Source organism: Symsagittifera roscoffensis, chromosome 3, assembly GCF_963678635.1.
Source record: "Symsagittifera roscoffensis chromosome 3, txSymRosc1.1, whole genome shotgun sequence".
Taxonomy (NCBI): domain Eukaryota; kingdom Metazoa; phylum Xenacoelomorpha; order Acoela; family Convolutidae; genus Symsagittifera; species Symsagittifera roscoffensis.
The window spans coordinates 19,131,324-19,148,791 of record NC_087064.1 but is presented as its reverse complement, the minus strand read 5'-3'; the positions used below and the strand labels follow the sequence as shown (position 1 = coordinate 19,148,791).

Here is a 17,468-nt window from a genome sequence, read left to right as displayed (position 1 = left end):
ATTGTTTTTCAGATGTGTGAATGAATTAATCAATGCCAGACTGATCTTGTTCTCTTCTTCGCTCCTTTTAGTAGACTTAGAGAGAAAAGCACCATCACTCTCCTCACCAGAAAAGCACCACCACAGTTATATCATCACCCCAGACAGAAATAATGAAGGAGACAGACAACTTGACGGGCAGGGAGCGAAAAGTCAGTTCAGAGTAAGTCATGTTTAGGTCATCATGGACGCGATGTGCAGCGAATATTAGAGTGCGCTCTACTTTTTTTAAACTAAAATGAACTCGAAACACAATGAGACTAGCTTTTGCATTTGGGCATCAAGTCTTAGTACACTTTGGAATGTTTGACAGACGGCGAGAATTCTCTTTCTGTTAGAGAACTTATATAGGTCGTGGTTTTTCGCGGTTTGACTTATGAGTTTTTTAAGTTCAGTTCAATTGTCCTGTTAAAAGGAAGACAAACTCAACCGTCGAACTGCAATAGAGTAAGGGCACTAAAAACGTTGTCAACTTCTAATTTCGTAAGCGGAATTTAGTTTTCTGATTTCTCAGCGGAATACAAAAACAACCTATTGATCGAGTTTTCTCAAGTTGAGTTCTCTTAATTTCGTTTTTTTTTAATAGATTTTCCTGCGGAATAAAAACTTTACTTAACGCCGGTTTTCTCACATTGAATTCATGTTATCAGCAACGTGTCAAAAAGTGTTTCTGAAACTCAAAGAGCTTTAAAGAGCCTTGCAATTCAAAGAGCCATGTATTTTTTCTTTGAAATTCGGAAGGTAAAGTTTTTCAGAAAAGTTGTTTTCTGTTTGTTTGCGTTCATTGACACTTTTCCAACTATATGTTTGCTATGTTGATTAGTATCAATCCTAAGGTTTTAAGTATCAATCCTAAGCGAAAAGTCAGTTCAGAGAAAGTCATGTTTAAGTCAGCATGGACGCGATGTGAAACGAATATTAAAGTGAGCTCTACTTTTTTAAAACTTAAAATGAACTCGAAACACAATCAGACAAGCGTTTGCATTTGGGCATCAGGATTTTGTACACTTTTGAATATTCTCTTCCTGTTAGAGAACATTGATAATTGTACGTCTACTCTGGGTTAACTTCTCACAAAAATCAGACAGCGAAATCGTTACAAAATAAAGCAAGGATATGCGAATTGTGCGTGTTTTTCGTGTGACCAAAGTTAACTAGACTGGATAATTAATCGTTTGTCGTCGGGTTTGGGACTATGAAGTGAAAGGTCGGTGACCCCTAATGAATTATTCTCAAGGACCCAATATTTCTTTGATACGGTAAGAAAGTGTTAAAAACGGTCATGTCGCCATCTTGTAGTTCATTCAAGTTTTGACAATTAAATTACGAGCAAAGAAATTTTTCTCGTTCGTTTTTTTTTCAACGTTCAATATAAATAACAAATCATCAACATATAGTTGGTATTCAAGCCGGATGAGAAAATAAATTAACATATTGGAAAGAGGTAGATACAAAAAAGGAAGCACCCGAGGAGCGAGTACTGTGGAACACCTTGTCCTATGGTAATCTCATCTGAAAAATGTTTGGTTACTTGGCCCGATAAGACTCAATCCACTGTAGTACAGTGCTTCCTAAACCAACTGTAGTTCGTAGAAATTTCAGAATTTCGTGTGATTTAGTGTCGATAGCCGCTGTTAGATCACGTGATAGTAGAGCAACTGTTTTTTCTAAGGGCCGTTTCAGTAGAAAAAGACTTTTGTCTAAGCAGATTGTTGTTTATCTCAAAGCAAATGTAATCGAGGTAATTTCGACTTTTGTCCAATATTTTTAATTGATATGTACATAAGCGTTTTGAAACCATTAGTTATATGCAAAATATAGCTTCGCCTCGAACATGTAGATTACAAATCATAAACAAATAAATGCGAAAAACAAAGGAACACTGAAGAATCCATCGGAAACTCTGGCATTGGCATCCTCGAAATTACGATGTTATTTAATCGGCCGTTTCGTTTTAGAGGTGAAAGTCTGTACAAACTGCTCCAGGTGGAAAAGAAGGCCACGCCAGAAGAGATTAAAAAGAGTTACAGAAAGGTTGGTTTTTCTATCAATTCCAATATAAAATATGAAATGAGTTATCTTGCTTTTAATATATTGTGTTTCAGTTAGCCTTGAAATACCACCCAGACAAGAACAGGGATAATCCAGATGCGGCTGAAACTGTAAGTTGAATCAAGAGTGTGAATACAATATCTGGCTCCAGATTTGGATTCTAAAATACAAGCTATTCGACGAATCTGATTGGTCGGGCTGCTGAAATATTATTTAATGAGAGGTCAACAGTAAAGTTTTCAGCCTGAGTGACCTAGCATAGAAATCCAAATGTGTTCAGCATAAAAATTCGTAATTTTTCTCGTATTAATCAGCGGAATTATTTTTTCAAATTTATGTTTCTGTGGATGAAGCTTGCTCATGTTAAAAGTATTTATTTTTCGATCTATTCAAAAAAGGTAATAAATAAAAAAAATGTATTTTAAAGAATTATGAACTATTGTTTGTTTTGTAATGTTTTTTGACCTTTTGCCCTCTGTTTGCTTAGTTCAAAGAGATCAGTCGTGCAAATGCTGTGTTGTCGGATGAGGCAAAGCGAGACATCTACGACAAGTATGGCAGCAAAGGCCTCCAGATGCTAGAACAGATGGGACCAGAGGTGTGTTAGAGTAATGTTAATTATTAATCCTGAAATTTTTACTAGAGAGCCATGGGTTGCTCAGCTCCAGCGTACTAAAATAACAAGGGCCATCATGAAAGGTATCCTTTGTTTTGTTTGTTTCGTACTAAAATGATTGTAAAAAAACGTACCTTGTGAGAAGCTAAGTTTTTAACTCAGCCATACGCCGATGGTCCGCATTCGTTATGTGGTTATATCACTGATAAAGCTTGTAACCGATCAAAAATCAATTAAATCATTTTTGCGCTTCCAGAAGAGAAACGAACTATTTGAAACTGGCCAAAATAATAATAATTTTTCATTGTGGTTGCTAGGCGTTGAAAGTTTGGATGAAGATGGATACTCCTCTGGCCAAGTGCTGTTTCATTTCGATCTTCTGTCTGTCTGGCTGCTGCTGCTGTTTGTGCTGTTGTTGCTGCTGCAACTGTTGCTGCGGCAAGTTCAAGCCGGCCGGCGACGAAACAGATGGACAGTTCAATCCAGAAGACCTCTATGATGACAACCAGAACGGAGAACCTGTCACCGTACAACCATGTAAGTGAAGTGCAAATAACAAAAATATACTTGCGAATAATACTTACATGAGTTTCTGGTATTTTAACTTGTTTCTGAACGTAATTTCACTCATGGAATTTAAGAGAATTTATAATGCAATGATTCATTTTCTTGTTACAGCCTTCAAACTCCCTGAAACAATTGCGTGGTTTTATTACGACTTCGCTTTTTTCCAAACAGTCACACGTTTTTTTTTGTGCAACTTTTTTAAGTCAGTTTCATTAAAGTACAATCGATGTTTTCCCAGTTTCCTTAAATTAAGTGAATTTTACTGAAATAAAAATGACGAATGTGAAAAGCAAAATATTTGGCCATGTTTTGGAAATAATTTACTGTTAATCGGCTTGTGGTAAAAAGTAGTTTTGAATGGTTTTTGAAAAGGTCCATATTGCATAGTTGTGTTCCACATTCGCCAAAACTTAAATTTTTTTTTTCGAGAAATTTATTTTAAAAAATTCAATGTAAAGTTGTTCGCTCTCTCATTGGTTTAAATGCGAAAACTTCCTTATTGAAAAATATTGAGTATTATAAGCACCCAAGTGAAGGCTTGTGAGTAATAACCAATTCACTTTTTCAAAGCCAAGTGGCCGTTTGTGTTACTTTTCTGTGTTTAATTTTTTTTACAGTACATGCGTTTAATCCTGCGTATAATTACTTGGATAATACGCACATCCACTTCGATTTTTTTATGTATTTTTGGTTAACGAAAGACTATTTACCCTTGCGATTAGCAGATATATTACAATCGGGCATTATACTTTTTCCCCGTAAACAAATTTGTCCTCAGGATGACTGAATTTTGTGGTCATATCCAAATGATTTCTGCCCACCTATTTTTACCCAACTTGGGCGTCTAACAGCTGTAATTCAACAGCTGGATCAACGACTGAATTGATAATTGTTTTACTGCTGAAAAATCTTTTAGATGTGCGTTGATTTTTTGTCGGCTTTTGATTTCAACCCAATTTTTGTCGGCTTACTTGCCGGGTAATTAGTTTTCTAATTGTTGATAGATATTTGAAGCAATGTTTTTCTTCACTTTCATGAGGGTAAATATAGTTCATGGGTTTCTGGTTTTTACAGGCGTCAAAGTTTTCTGTTGGAAATAAAAAAATTTTGAACGTATTGTTTCAATATGTCAAAAAAATTGATAAATTTCCCGGTTTAACGTATTGTTTCAATGTCAAAAAAAAATTGTTAAATTTCCCGGTTTTTTTGCAAGAGTGACTCGACTTTTTCTGTGCGAAGAAACGTGGTGGCAAGTTCTGCACGAAATCCTTGATTGTGATTCTTTCTGGCTGAAGTTTTTGATATTTCCTTTGTTGGAGGTTTTTTTATTTCCTTTGTTTGCGGTTTTTATATGTTTTTTTTTGTGTGGATCTAGCTTTTTTTTTACCGTAACGAACAATTTTCATAATTGATAATTCTTGATGTAACTGGGTTAATTCCATGGGATTTCAGATCTTTTTCTGGCTTTCGGCAAATTCTTTTCGGTGGCAAGTCTAATTTTTTCTTTCATGTTTTTGAAATTCTGTTTTTCGTTTTTTTTGGTCGTATACTATAGCAATTAGCGGATAGGGCCTTTCGCCTCGATTGCTCTTGTTGTATATGCAGTTTGTTTGGTGACAAGGTTTAATGAACAGTTTTCGAGTACATTTGGGATATTTTTGTATCTCAATTTTTTTATAGAAATGTTTTCTTATCGTTTTCATCTATTGGTTATCAGAAAGGAATGCATAAGCTCAGAATGGATAAGCCCAAGAAATGGATAAGAGTTAAGCCTCATTGCTTCTTTTGTTATGAAGGTAAATGATTTTTTTAACATTGAAAATAAAATTTTCTTGACGTTTTAGCCTACGATTTTTTCAACAAAATTCGTTCAAGTTTGAGACACATTATATTTTGATTTTTGGAGCTTTCTTGTGTATCACAAGTGGTGCGAAGCTCAGCTTCGCCTCTGTGTCAAAATTTCTTTTGATGTTTTAAGCTGTCATTACACTAACGAGCAGCTAGTGTATTAGTACGAACTTTCTTTTTTTTCTAATCTTTACTCTCAAATAAAAGTGTTCATTGAAAGTAGAAAAATATTCACTTATTTGGTGACACTTCTGCTGTAATCACGATATAGCATTAGAAATTTTGTAGCATCTGTTGTCTGCTTTGTTTTTCGCTAGTGTTTGTGATCAATTAAGCGTCAGTGGCTGAGTGGATTGTGCGTTAGACTCAAATCTCTAGGTCGCAGATCGAATCCGAGAAGTAGCCGCATTTTTACTAATTCGAGGCTTATTTCTACTTTTTCTTATTGCACTTTATAGAGCTGCTTTTTGACGTTTTCTCACTAGTGTTTGCGAAGCGAAGCTTCTTCTCTGTGAAAAAACACGCGAGCGTGAAAAAAAATTATCGACCTTTTCTCGTGTAAATTTTCATTTGTGAGACTATTCAAATTCAATTTATTTTTGCTTGCGTTTGCCGATTGGAAATTAGTAAACTAGTGAATTCTCGATTGTTGTTTTCACGCCAGCCTGGCCTTCAGTCGACCCAGCAGGCGTGCAATTTACGCCATTGGGCGCAGAAGGAGATTGCATTGTTGTTCCTAATGAACAATCTCAATCTTTAATGCATAATCCAAAGTGAGCTGTATCTGTTGTATTCTTCTACGGACGTTCTTTTATGCGTATTACCGAATGTCATTGTGAGGGTTGTGAAATATTCTAGTCAGTTTCAGCACTACTTATATCATTTAATTTATTCACTCACTAGGATTTTCGGCGACACGCATAAGTGGAAGTCTCCCCAATTTTTCTATTCTTCTCTCATTTTGTGCTCATTGATTACCCGTGAAACCCTGCAAAAGTTAAATTATTGTCGAAGGAATTCGGTGAGCATGTGCATTTACATCAACGATCAAAGTCCTACATGAGTTCCTACAAAGTAAACCATCAATTCGAATCGCCCTTTTTCTTGATTTTAACAAATTTTTGTATTTTTACAGAGTCAAGGATTGCTGATGATAAAGCAGTCAGACATGATGATCAATTTGCGTTGGCCAAATGCAACAACATTTTTGATACTCAAAGGAATCTACTGTGCAAATTGAACCTCTTACTCTATTCACGTCAATTTTAAATCTGTCAATTTCAAATGAATCCATTCATAGAGCCTCAGCTAGCTGGTGTGGAACGCTACCGGCTCCAAGATCCGAATCACGATACTTTTTGAATATCGTTTTCCAGTTGACCCGATGCTTTTGAATGACTAGATGCCTTGATATTTTGGGAAATGTTTACTATTTTTATAGAATCCTCCAATTAATATTCGTATCAGAGCTATTGTAAATGATCTTTCTTCATTCAATTGAATTTAAACAAAAGCTGTTCTAATCTAGTTTCTGATTGATGTCCTTATTTCACCACCAATAATTACACTGCGAAAGTATCTTGCTTAGTTGCGTTTGATTAATTACGATGAGCAGTCTTAAGAACGTTAGACATCGAAATCAGAAAATCGCTCTTCTGATCATAAAAAAAATACTTGAAGCGCGTATTGTAAAATTATGGTATTGAGTTAAAATAGAATATGAAATGAAATAGTAAGATTTAAAAATCACAGATTTGGCTGCATTGAAGCTCATTTAATGTCTCCAATCAAGAACGGATCTAAGAAGATTTTCTCGATGGGGATTTTAAGAAAATTGAAATTTCGTCGCTTTTTTTGAGTAGATCAAAAAGATTTTCCGGACTCCTCTATTTTGCCTAAATGTTGTGCGCCGCATGCAAATTTTCGCTCTCTCCCTCGAATTATTATACTGGCGCCGAAGACGCTTTAAGAAAATTTTTAGGGTCCTTCGACTTGAATGGGTCATGAAAGGGTACCACAGGGTGACCCGTTGTGTGGTAAGGTAGTCGAATTCTTAAAAAAAAGCCGTGCTCCCACCCCGCCTAAAACAGCTCCGTTTTCAAATGATGGTTAGATTTCAGAGGCGCAAAGGATCTTCAACGCACTTGCTGTGCAGAAATAAGCGGGGGGTTTTTGCCCTAATTTTCTTCGCGCGTTTATTACGATCAGCTGAATTTCTTGTATATATTTTTAAGAGTAATGAACGTAGTGAAGACTCGTATATAGGTTTTGCTGATTTTTTTTCAAGAAAAGTTTTATAAGTCTCTAATAACTACAGATGTGCATTCATACATATTGATGCGTTTATGAATGTACTTAAGTATAAATGCATTTGTGTTCAATTGAATTTCATCTGCTGAAAGTGACGTAAATAGCACTCTCCAAATACGAAAGTGGAAATGGCGCGTAAAATTATGAACGATTTCTAGTTTCGAATTTAATTTTAAGATTTACAGCGGAATAAAAACTTTACCTAGTGATCCAGTTGTCTCTTGTTGGGTTCATCTTATCAAAAAAGTGCTAATCATTAATTGTTCCAGAAATTCAAAGATTCAAAGGGTATCTATTTTGTTTTTTGAAATTCGAAAGGGAGATTTTTTCAGCTAAGTCAGTGATTTTTTGTTGACTTGAGTTCATTACTCTTTTCCAATCTTCGATTGGCTATGTTTCAGTTCAGTTCTTATTCTGCATATTTTACTACGTGATAACGTCCAACGTCCCTGCCTGGAAAGGTTCTGGTATCGAATCCGTTCAATACTTGGTATTCGTGCAAACTGGAAATTTTGCGCTGGAAAAAATTGTCGGCCCATCTATCTATATCTATCTATCTATACTATATTTAAATGCGAGTGACAGCTATCTCCCATGTTTAGGAATAATAATTTTGCATGTTTAACAAATGAATTTTTCATGTTTAAGCTATAGCATATATTGCAGTGCTTAAGAAAATTAAGAAAATTTTTCAATTAGCTTTCCGCTAAGTCATTAATTTTTCAGTTATTTTTTTCGAGGCCAAATTAAGTCTGTCTGTCAATCTGTCTGTATACCTTCTCTTTTAATTAATTTGATTATATCTGTCTACCCGTATCCTAATTTTTAAACTTTCTTCTATCTTCTATTATATATTTAAAGGCAAGGCTTCACTATCTCGCCATATTTAATAATAATAAAAAAAATATATTCAACGTATTGTTTTGCGCGTTTAACAAATGAATTATTTCAAGTGTAAGCTATATCGTATATTGCAATAGTTAAGTTTTTTTATGAAAGCAGTGAAGACATAGTTAGGTCGTGTTTTATCCGACCACAGAAAGCTGGGAGGAACCTTGTTTTCGGGTGTTCAAGTTTTTTTTTCTACTGTTTCTTTTCCAAAAAAGTATCGGGTACCACACATCATTGTTGGAAGAGATCAAGTGATGCATCATTTGAAAGCCCTTGCATGATTCGAACCTTCTTCAAAAGTTTATTAAAAAACATCCTCAATGTAATGAAAATCTGGAGCAGGCTTGTAAAACAGGCTTAAAATACGCCAATCAGACGAAAAACCTGCACCAGGCTTGTAGAGCAGGCTTATTATACGCAAATGAGACGAAAAAACGTAGCTCCTCAAGGAACAAGTTTTGAAGCTTCTTTTTAGCGCTTATTTCATAAAAGAAATTCTTCGGAATTAGAAATAATACAAAACTTTTTTTAAATTTAATATTTATAGAAATTTTTTTTAATTATGCGTATTCTCTAGGCTTTTATTCTTATCCGCTCATAGCCTAATGTCACAAAAAATTATTGCAATCTGCAAAAATAAATAGAAGTTTTTTTTGTGGCCAGAACTTTGTGAAACTTGCATAGCAACCGTCTATAATTTGTGCTACTTGCATAGCAACCGTCTATCCTTGAGCAAATCAGAAAATTAAAAGCACTCATGAGCCCATTTGTTTAATGAAATGTAAATTGCACTCTGCAGTCAGAGTTGCATGAAAAAACGTGTATCAGTTTTAGTTTGTAGCAGGATTTGATTAAAAGTCATGAACACAGTGAATGTTTTTTTTACCAGTTTTGGTGAATTTGTTCAGCCTCACTTTTATTTTATAGCAGTTGGACTTTTAATTTCTTGTTTAGTTCAGTTCATGTCCTGTGTTAAAAGGAACACAAAATCCACTATCGAACAGCAAAAGTATAAAGATAGCGAAATACATGATCGTCTTTTAATTTTGAAAATGCATTTTAATTATCAGATTTCCCAGCGAAATAGAAATTTTACCTATTAATCCGGTTCTCTCAAGTTGGATTATTTTTATCAAGAAAAGTGTGACTTATAAATTTTTCTCGAATTTTGAAGAGCTTTGATGCATTTGTTTTTTATTTGAAATTCTGTTGAAGTTTTTCCAAAAAAAATCTTTTTTTCTGTATTTTTGCTTTCATGACTCCTTTCTGACTAGTCAAGTTTTTCAACTGATAAATCTAAAAAGAAACTATTGCGAAGGTGTCCAAAAATGAAGAGTTTTGAAAAACAACCATTCTCAAGGTGATCAATTTTTCTTTGAAATCGATTAGATCTCCTTAAAAGTCAGTCATTTTTGTGGTTGCCTACATTTTTCCCTTACTCTTCTGCTTGTCTGTTTGTTTTGTGTTATGGTTCGTACCATCCTTATTCTTGAATTTTTGAAAGTTGTTTTTATCGTTATTCTTGAATTTAAAATTATTCTCATTTGAAAACATAAAAGGTTATTGGAACGGAATATCTTCATACAAAAGCCAATCATCGCTTTTTACTTAATGCAAGCGAATTTTTGTGTTAAATAGCCAGTTTTTGTCTTGGAATTTAAGTTGATAGTTTTTTTAAACTTGCGAGAGCAAGTTTCTTTTAATGGGGTCTTTGTTTCCCGTGATTAATTTTTCTTTTAAATCTTACTTGCTTTTCTTGCTTGCTTTATTATTGAACCTTAAAAACTTCCAGGCTCATTCCCAATTGTCCTAGAGGTAACGTAGTTGCCTTTGCTTCGTAAGGTCTGGCGTTCGAGACACGGTTGGATCCTGTTTGTTTCACAATGAATTTTCCGGTAAAAACTGAATTGTCGGACTTTCGTTTGTCTGCTCAAGTTTTGCCGACTCAGTTAACACATCACGAATTTTTCTCGTGCTGTAAGTGATTTTCCTTACTGCTGCAAATTCATCGCGTATAGCCGATTTGCCTCTGTGTGATCATTGTTCTTGATACCATCTTGCTTTTTTAAATATAAAAAAGAAATAAAAGCGTCAGCTCAAAAAATTACAGTTTTTCAAATATATTTTGGAGTATCGGAATTGAATACTTAAGCCCTTCTTAACGGCTTTCTCTTCAAAGTTTCGTATGCTTGCAGAAGTAAATGCATTTAACACCGTGCTAACATTTTTCACATAAAAATCGTTTTCACAGGACTTATCTCTTTAAGGACTCCCATCTCTGTTGCAATTTAACTGCAACCAGACGTAACTGGAGCATGTCTGCATTTTTGAATACTATTTGTTCTATTCGGAATTGGTTTGTTTTAAAATTAAATGTAAATTAAGTTGTAAAATTATCAACTCCAAGTTCCGGATTGTTTGTGTCTCGCTGGAGTTTTAGTCGCCTCAAATTGCTTTGTTTCGAGGGTGGCAACTGATCCTTTTGATTGTGTGCTTCGAAAGGACATATTAGATTATGGTTTCGGAATCGCTCGTGATGCGATTTGTAAGTAGAGCCTGTGTTATTAATTTATCATGGCTTAGTTAATATAAATAATTAACTTTCAGGATTGGCACCCGGGTCATTAATTCAAAAAAACATTGGCCATCCAAATGACGTGATTTTGAATTCCAAGTGATCATTTTTGAGTTTTTGACAATTATAACTGTGTAAGATATTATTCTCATGATTTTATGTTTATCTGCTTCCTTTTTTTGTCCATTTGTTTTTAAACACGAATTGCAGTTTGGTGCAAACCGAGAGTGGTTTTAGGGCGGAAAACACCGTCAGCCTTAATTACTATTTTATAACATCCGTTTTAAAATTCAACTGCTCCTTTGGTGCCAGTATACGCCACTTTTGAGGAGGCGTAAGTTGCGCGTTAAAAATGGTTAAAATAAAAAATATTTAAGTTAAAAATTGTTCAAAATTACCCGTTTTTTGTAGTTTACAGCTACAGAAATTTCTGAAAAAAAGTTTTTGTTGCTTTTTCTCTCAAATTTGCCTGCGCCGCCTGATTGTTATGGTTGAGCCCAGTTGGTCAAATTTTAAATCGTACCTTGTCTATTTCATTGTTCCAAAACTGGCGATTATCCCAGCGAATCGTTTTTAGTTTGATAGCATTTGCTCATTTAACTGCCGTGAAAGCGCTTCTTAATAATCAGAGAGCATTGGCATTTAACTTGCGTTGTTTGCTTTTTTATCTCTAACTTACATTTAACATGGACTAAATCCGATTTTCGTTTTTCAGATGGAAATTTTATTGCCCACTTTATAATAACTAAAGCTGACTGTGTCTGTATGTTTATTTCATCATGATGTAGCAAATAATTCGAAGAATAAATTATGTGGAACCGAAACAGCAGGGTTCCTGGCTCAGTTCAGCCAGTATATGGCGCCCAGCATCCACCGCTGGGTCTCAGCCAAAGCACTGGAACATCTTCTCCCGCCAAAAACCAGAAAGCCAAGAACTTCGACGAATTCCAACAATGCACTCACGATGCATGGGAGTTTTCGAACGACGACCTCACGGCTCTTGGTTTGGGAAAAGTATTTCAAGATGTAGCAGAGAGTACGGCGAATTCAGTGATCGAAAACCACAAAAAGATCAACAAAACTGGTTTCAGTTCCAGTCCGACAAATGCTGCCAACAATGGAAGTAGTCGCCAACAAAGTAAAGCCCGCCAGGAGTTTGACCCCGACGTACCGGAAACATATCCGAGACCGAACTCTCGAGAAAGAGACAAGAACGAAAGAGAGGCAATCAAATTGAGAAAGTTTGAAGAAGTTCTGAGCGAAGATCCAATAAATATAGAGAAACTCAGAGCGCTGTGCTGGAATGGTATCCCAATCAAGTTGCGACCGATTTCGTGGCGTCTTCTAACAGGCTACCTGCCAACAAGTAAAAGTAGACAGAAAGAAACTTTAGAGAGAAAACGGAAAGAGTATTTTTTATTCGTGGACAAAATTTTCAATGGCACAACTGATTTCAACCAGGATACGTATCGTCAGATCAAAATTGACATTCCTAGAACAAAGCCGTTGATCCCTCTGTTTCAAAAACCTCAAATCCAACTCATGTTTGAACGAATTCTCTACATATGGTCCATAAGACATCCAGCAAGTGGTTATGTGCAGGGAATAAATGACCTCGTAGTGCCATTCTTCACTGTATTCCTCTCAGAAGTCAATGGGTACAAGTACGTAGATGACTTAGACATTTCGGAACTAAAGGAGGAGCATCTTAGAAGCATAGAGGCGGATGCTTTCTGGTGTCTGACTAAACTACTGGATGGTATTCAGGATAACTACACGTTTGCCCAGCCAGGAATTCAGAGCAAAGTGTCAGCATTGAAAGACCTCATGAAGCGAATAGATTGTGGTCTTCACGAGCATTTGGAGGATTTGGAAGTGGAATATCTGCAGTTCGCTTTCAGATGGATGAACAATTTGCTCATGCGTGAAATACCACTCCAGTGCTCTATCCGTCTATGGGACACCTATCAGTCTGAGCCAGAAGGCTTTTCCAATTTCCATCTCTACGTATGTGCTGCTTTTCTCAAGTACTGGTCCCGTGAGTTAAAAGAGGAAAAAGATTTTCAAGGCGTGCTTTTGAAATTGCAGAACCTACCGACATACCACTGGCGCGACAATGAAATCAACCAGATACTGGCTCAGGCGTACGAATTAAAGTGTATGTTTGCGGATGCTCCGAGTCACTTACAGAACAACAGCAGTTGATCCACAAGACGTCTCGATTTGCAACCTTGCCCTGTTAATAGATAAGCGCCCAATTCGCGACGCTCTGTCAAAGAATCAGCGCTCTACTATTGACATATTTGTCAGTTATGAAGTTATAGACTAATTTTGTTCAATTACAACTGCTAGTTAATGTCAGAGTTTCGTTGTCCGTTTTTGATCATTTCCCCCGATATAAAATATTATTCAATAGTAATTTTTGATGTTATATTGTCAGCCCGCAGTAGTTTACTATTGTATCTACTTAATAATTGTAAGATATATTAGATTGGGTTCTTATAATTGCTTTAGAAAAGTATGGTATATATTTGAAACTTGAAGGTCCCTCAATCATCTTGTTTTGAAACGAGTTATTTATTTACACAATATCAGAACAAACAGTTGGTTAGATTACAATTAATTAATCTCATAGTTTGTCTCAATAGTTCAACCGTGTCCTGTCTTTTTCAGATTTTATTCATTTAAATCATGTCGCTCTACCCGACTCTCGAAGACATGAAGGTGTCTAAAATGGAACAGGTATGTCCCAATCCCAAAGTTCTTACTACGCTCATTTATAAAAGAAAAATAAAAAAGCACCTCTATAATAAGGGTATAGTTATCTATGCAAATTATATAAAAAGGAAGTTTTTGTGCGTGTTTGTCTGTGCCTGAACTTCTTTCAGGATAATAATCGCATGACTGTGAAATCTTAAGTGTATGTGCACATTAATGTAAGAGGTGCTATGGGCTTTTTGAAATTTTGCCAAAAATCAGTTAAAAAAGGAATGGTGAAAATGGAGTTACGTGTCTTCTTCCTGTATTTTGCGGTTCATTTCCCTCAAGTGTTTTTTTATTTGAGCGCGTGCTTTTTTATAATAATTTGATTTATTTTCAATTAAACCCCGATAATCAATGTTACTGAAAGTTTCTGCAACATATTAATGAGATACTTGTTGAACTTCGAGATACCAGAACTTTTTTATTATTTATCATTTTGACTGTGTAACATGTACTCCAACCACACTTCTTTCCTATCACCGATATTTGTATTCTTTTCTACAGGGTTGCGAATGTTTAAAACATGTTTAGGCAAAAAACACATTTTAAAACAGAACATAAAAAAGCAGCGTTTTTTATTTGGAAACTTTTATCGCAAAAAAACTAGCATTGTCTGGGAATCGAAGCGCTGCAATAGGGGTGTTAGTCGCCTTCCCTTATTGAGTCGGCTCAATCTCTACAATGCGACACCGGATCATCTTAAACATTTTGTAGCAAAAAGAAAAAAGATGATTAACTGACTCATGTTTTTCTATTAGATCATCGGTATGAGGGAAGAAAATTAGAACTGAACGAACTGTAAAAACAACAATAAAACATGTTTTTTATAAAATAAACGCTGTTTAATTGATTTTTTAGTTGAGTTTGGATGAAGATGGATACTCCTCTGGCCAAGTGCTGTTTCATTTCGATCTTCTGTCTGTCTGGCTGCTGCTGCTGTTTGTGCTGTTGTTGCTGCTGCAACTGTTGCTGCGGCAAGTTCAAGCCGGCCGGCGACGAAACAGATGGACAGTTCAATCCAGAAGACCTCTATGATGACAACCAGAACGGAGAACCTGTCACCGTACAACCATGTAAGTGAAGTGCAAATAACAAAAATATACTTGCGAATAATACTTACATGAGTTTCTGGTATTTTAACTTGTTTCTGAACGTAATTTCACTCATGGAATTTAAGAGAATTTATAATGCAATGATTCATTTTCTTGTTACAGCCTTCAAACTCCCTGAAACAATTGCGTGGTTTTATTACGACTTCGCTTTTTTCCAAACAGTCACACGTTTTTTTTTGTGCAACTTTTTTAAGTCAGTTTCATTAAAGTACAATCGATGTTTTCCCAGTTTCCTTAAATTAAGTGAATTTTACTGAAATAAAAATGACGAATGTGAAAAGCAAAATATTTGGCCATGTTTTGGAAATAATTTACTGTTAATCGGCTTGTGGTAAAAAGTAGTTTTGAATGGTTTTTGAAAAGGTCCATATTGCATAGTTGTGTTCCACATTCGCCAAAACTTAAATTTTTTTTTTCGAGAAATTTATTTTAAAAAATTCAATGTAAAGTTGTTCGCTCTCTCATTGGTTTAAATGCGAAAACTTCCTTATTGAAAAATATTGAGTATTATAAGCACCCAAGTGAAGGCTTGTGAGTAATAACCAATTCACTTTTTCAAAGCCAAGTGGCCGTTTGTGTTACTTTTCTGTGTTTAATTTTTTTTACAGTACATGCGTTTAATCCTGCGTATAATTACTTGGATAATACGCACATCCACTTCGATTTTTTTATGTATTTTTGGTTAACGAAAGACTATTTACCCTTGCGATTAGCAGATATATTACAATCGGGCATTATACTTTTTCCCCGTAAACAAATTTGTCCTCAGGATGACTGAATTTTGTGGTCATATCCAAATGATTTCTGCCCACCTATTTTTACCCAACTTGGGCGTCTAACAGCTGTAATTCAACAGCTGGATTCAACGACTGAATTGATAATTGTTTTACTGCTGAAAAATCTTTTAGATGTGCGTTGATTTTTTGTCGGCTTTTGATTTCAACCCAATTTTTGTCGGCTTACTTGCCGGGTAATTAGTTTTCTAATTGTTGATAGATATTTGAAGCAATGTTTTTCTTCACTTTCATGAGGGTAAATATAGTTCATGGGTTTCTGGTTTTTACAGGCGTCAAAGTTTTCTGTTGGAAATAAAAAAATTTTGAACGTATTGTTTCAATATGTCAAAAAAATTGATAAATTTCCCGGTTTAACGTATTGTTTCAATGTCAAAAAAAAATTGTTAAATTTCCCGGTTTTTTTGCAAGAGTGACTCGACTTTTTCTGTGCGAAGAAACGTGGTGGCAAGTTCTGCACGAAATCCTTGATTGTGATTCTTTCTGGCTGAAGTTTTTGATATTTCCTTTGTTGGAGGTTTTTTTATTTCCTTTGTTTGCGGTTTTTATATGTTTTTTTTTGTGTGGATCTAGCTTTTTTTTTACCGTAACGAACAATTTTCATAATTGATAATTCTTGATGTAACTGGGTTAATTCCATGGGATTTCAGATCTTTTTCTGGCTTTCGGCAAATTCTTTTCGGTGGCAAGTCTAATTTTTTCTTTCATGTTTTTGAAATTCTGTTTTTCGTTTTTTTTGGTCGTATACTATAGCAATTAGCGGATAGGGCCTTTCGCCTCGATTGCTCTTGTTGTATATGCAGTTTGTTTGGTGACAAGGTTTAATGAACAGTTTTCGAGTACATTTGGGATATTTTTGTATCTCAATTTTTTTATAGAAATGTTTTCTTATCGTTTTCATCTATTGGTTATCAGAAAGGAATGCATAAGCTCAGAATGGATAAGCCCAAGAAATGGATAAGAGTTAAGCCTCATTGCTTCTTTTGTTATGAAGGTAAATGATTTTTTTAACATTGAAAATAAAATTTTCTTGACGTTTTAGCCTACGATTTTTTCAACAAAATTCGTTCAAGTTTGAGACACATTATATTTTGATTTTTGGAGCTTTCTTGTGTATCACAAGTGGTGCGAAGCTCAGCTTCGCCTCTGTGTCAAAATTTCTTTTGATGTTTTAAGCTGTCATTACACTAACGAGCAGCTAGTGTATTAGTACGAACTTTCTTTTTTTTCTAATCTTTACTCTCAAATAAAAGTGTTCATTGAAAGTAGAAAAATATTCACTTATTTGGTGACACTTCTGCTGTAATCACGATATAGCATTAGAAATTTTGTAGCATCTGTTGTCTGCTTTGTTTTTCGCTAGTGTTTGTGATCAATTAAGCGTCAGTGGCTGAGTGGATTGTGCGTTAGACTCAAATCTCTAGGTCGCAGATCGAATCCGAGAAGTAGCCGCATTTTTACTAATTCGAGGCTTATTTCTACTTTTTCTTATTGCACTTTATAGAGCTGCTTTTTGACGTTTTCTCACTAGTGTTTGCGAAGCGAAGCTTCTTCTCTGTGAAAAAACACGCGAGCGTGAAAAAAAATTATCGACCTTTTCTCGTGTAAATTTTCATTTGTGAGACTATTCAAATTCAATTTATTTTTGCTTGCGTTTGCCGATTGGAAATTAGTAAACTAGTGAATTCTCGATTGTTGTTTTCACGCCAGCCTGGCCTTCAGTCGACCCAGCAGGCGTGCAATTTACGCCATTGGGCGCAGAAGGAGATTGCATTGTTGTTCCTAATGAACAATCTCAATCTTTAATGCATAATCCAAAGTGAGCTGTATCTGTTGTATTCTTCTACGGACGTTCTTTTATGCGTATTACCGAATGTCATTGTGAGGGTTGTGAAATATTC

General features: G+C 35.2%; 2 protein-coding genes across 2 annotated transcripts; both read left to right on the top strand.

Annotated features, from left to right (window-relative positions):
• Positions 1–7: 7 nt before the first annotated feature.
• Positions 8–6,631, top strand: LOC134841712 (dnaJ homolog subfamily C member 5-like). The gene is made up of 6 exons (XM_063857746.1): positions 8–202; positions 1,998–2,073; positions 2,145–2,201; positions 2,579–2,689; positions 3,025–3,244; positions 6,258–6,631. Coding segments are annotated over exons 1-6 (516 nt in total). The 5' UTR covers positions 8–152; the 3' UTR covers positions 6,260–6,631.
• Positions 6,632–11,585: 4,954 nt separating this feature from the next.
• On the top strand, positions 11,586–13,441 carry LOC134841322 (TBC1 domain family member 22B-like). The gene has a single exon (XM_063857226.1). The coding sequence runs from the start codon at positions 11,709–11,711 to the stop codon at positions 13,101–13,103; it is 1,395 nt and encodes a 464-aa protein (XP_063713296.1). The 5' UTR covers positions 11,586–11,708; the 3' UTR covers positions 13,104–13,441.
• The last annotated feature ends 4,027 nt before the right edge of the window (positions 13,442–17,468 follow it).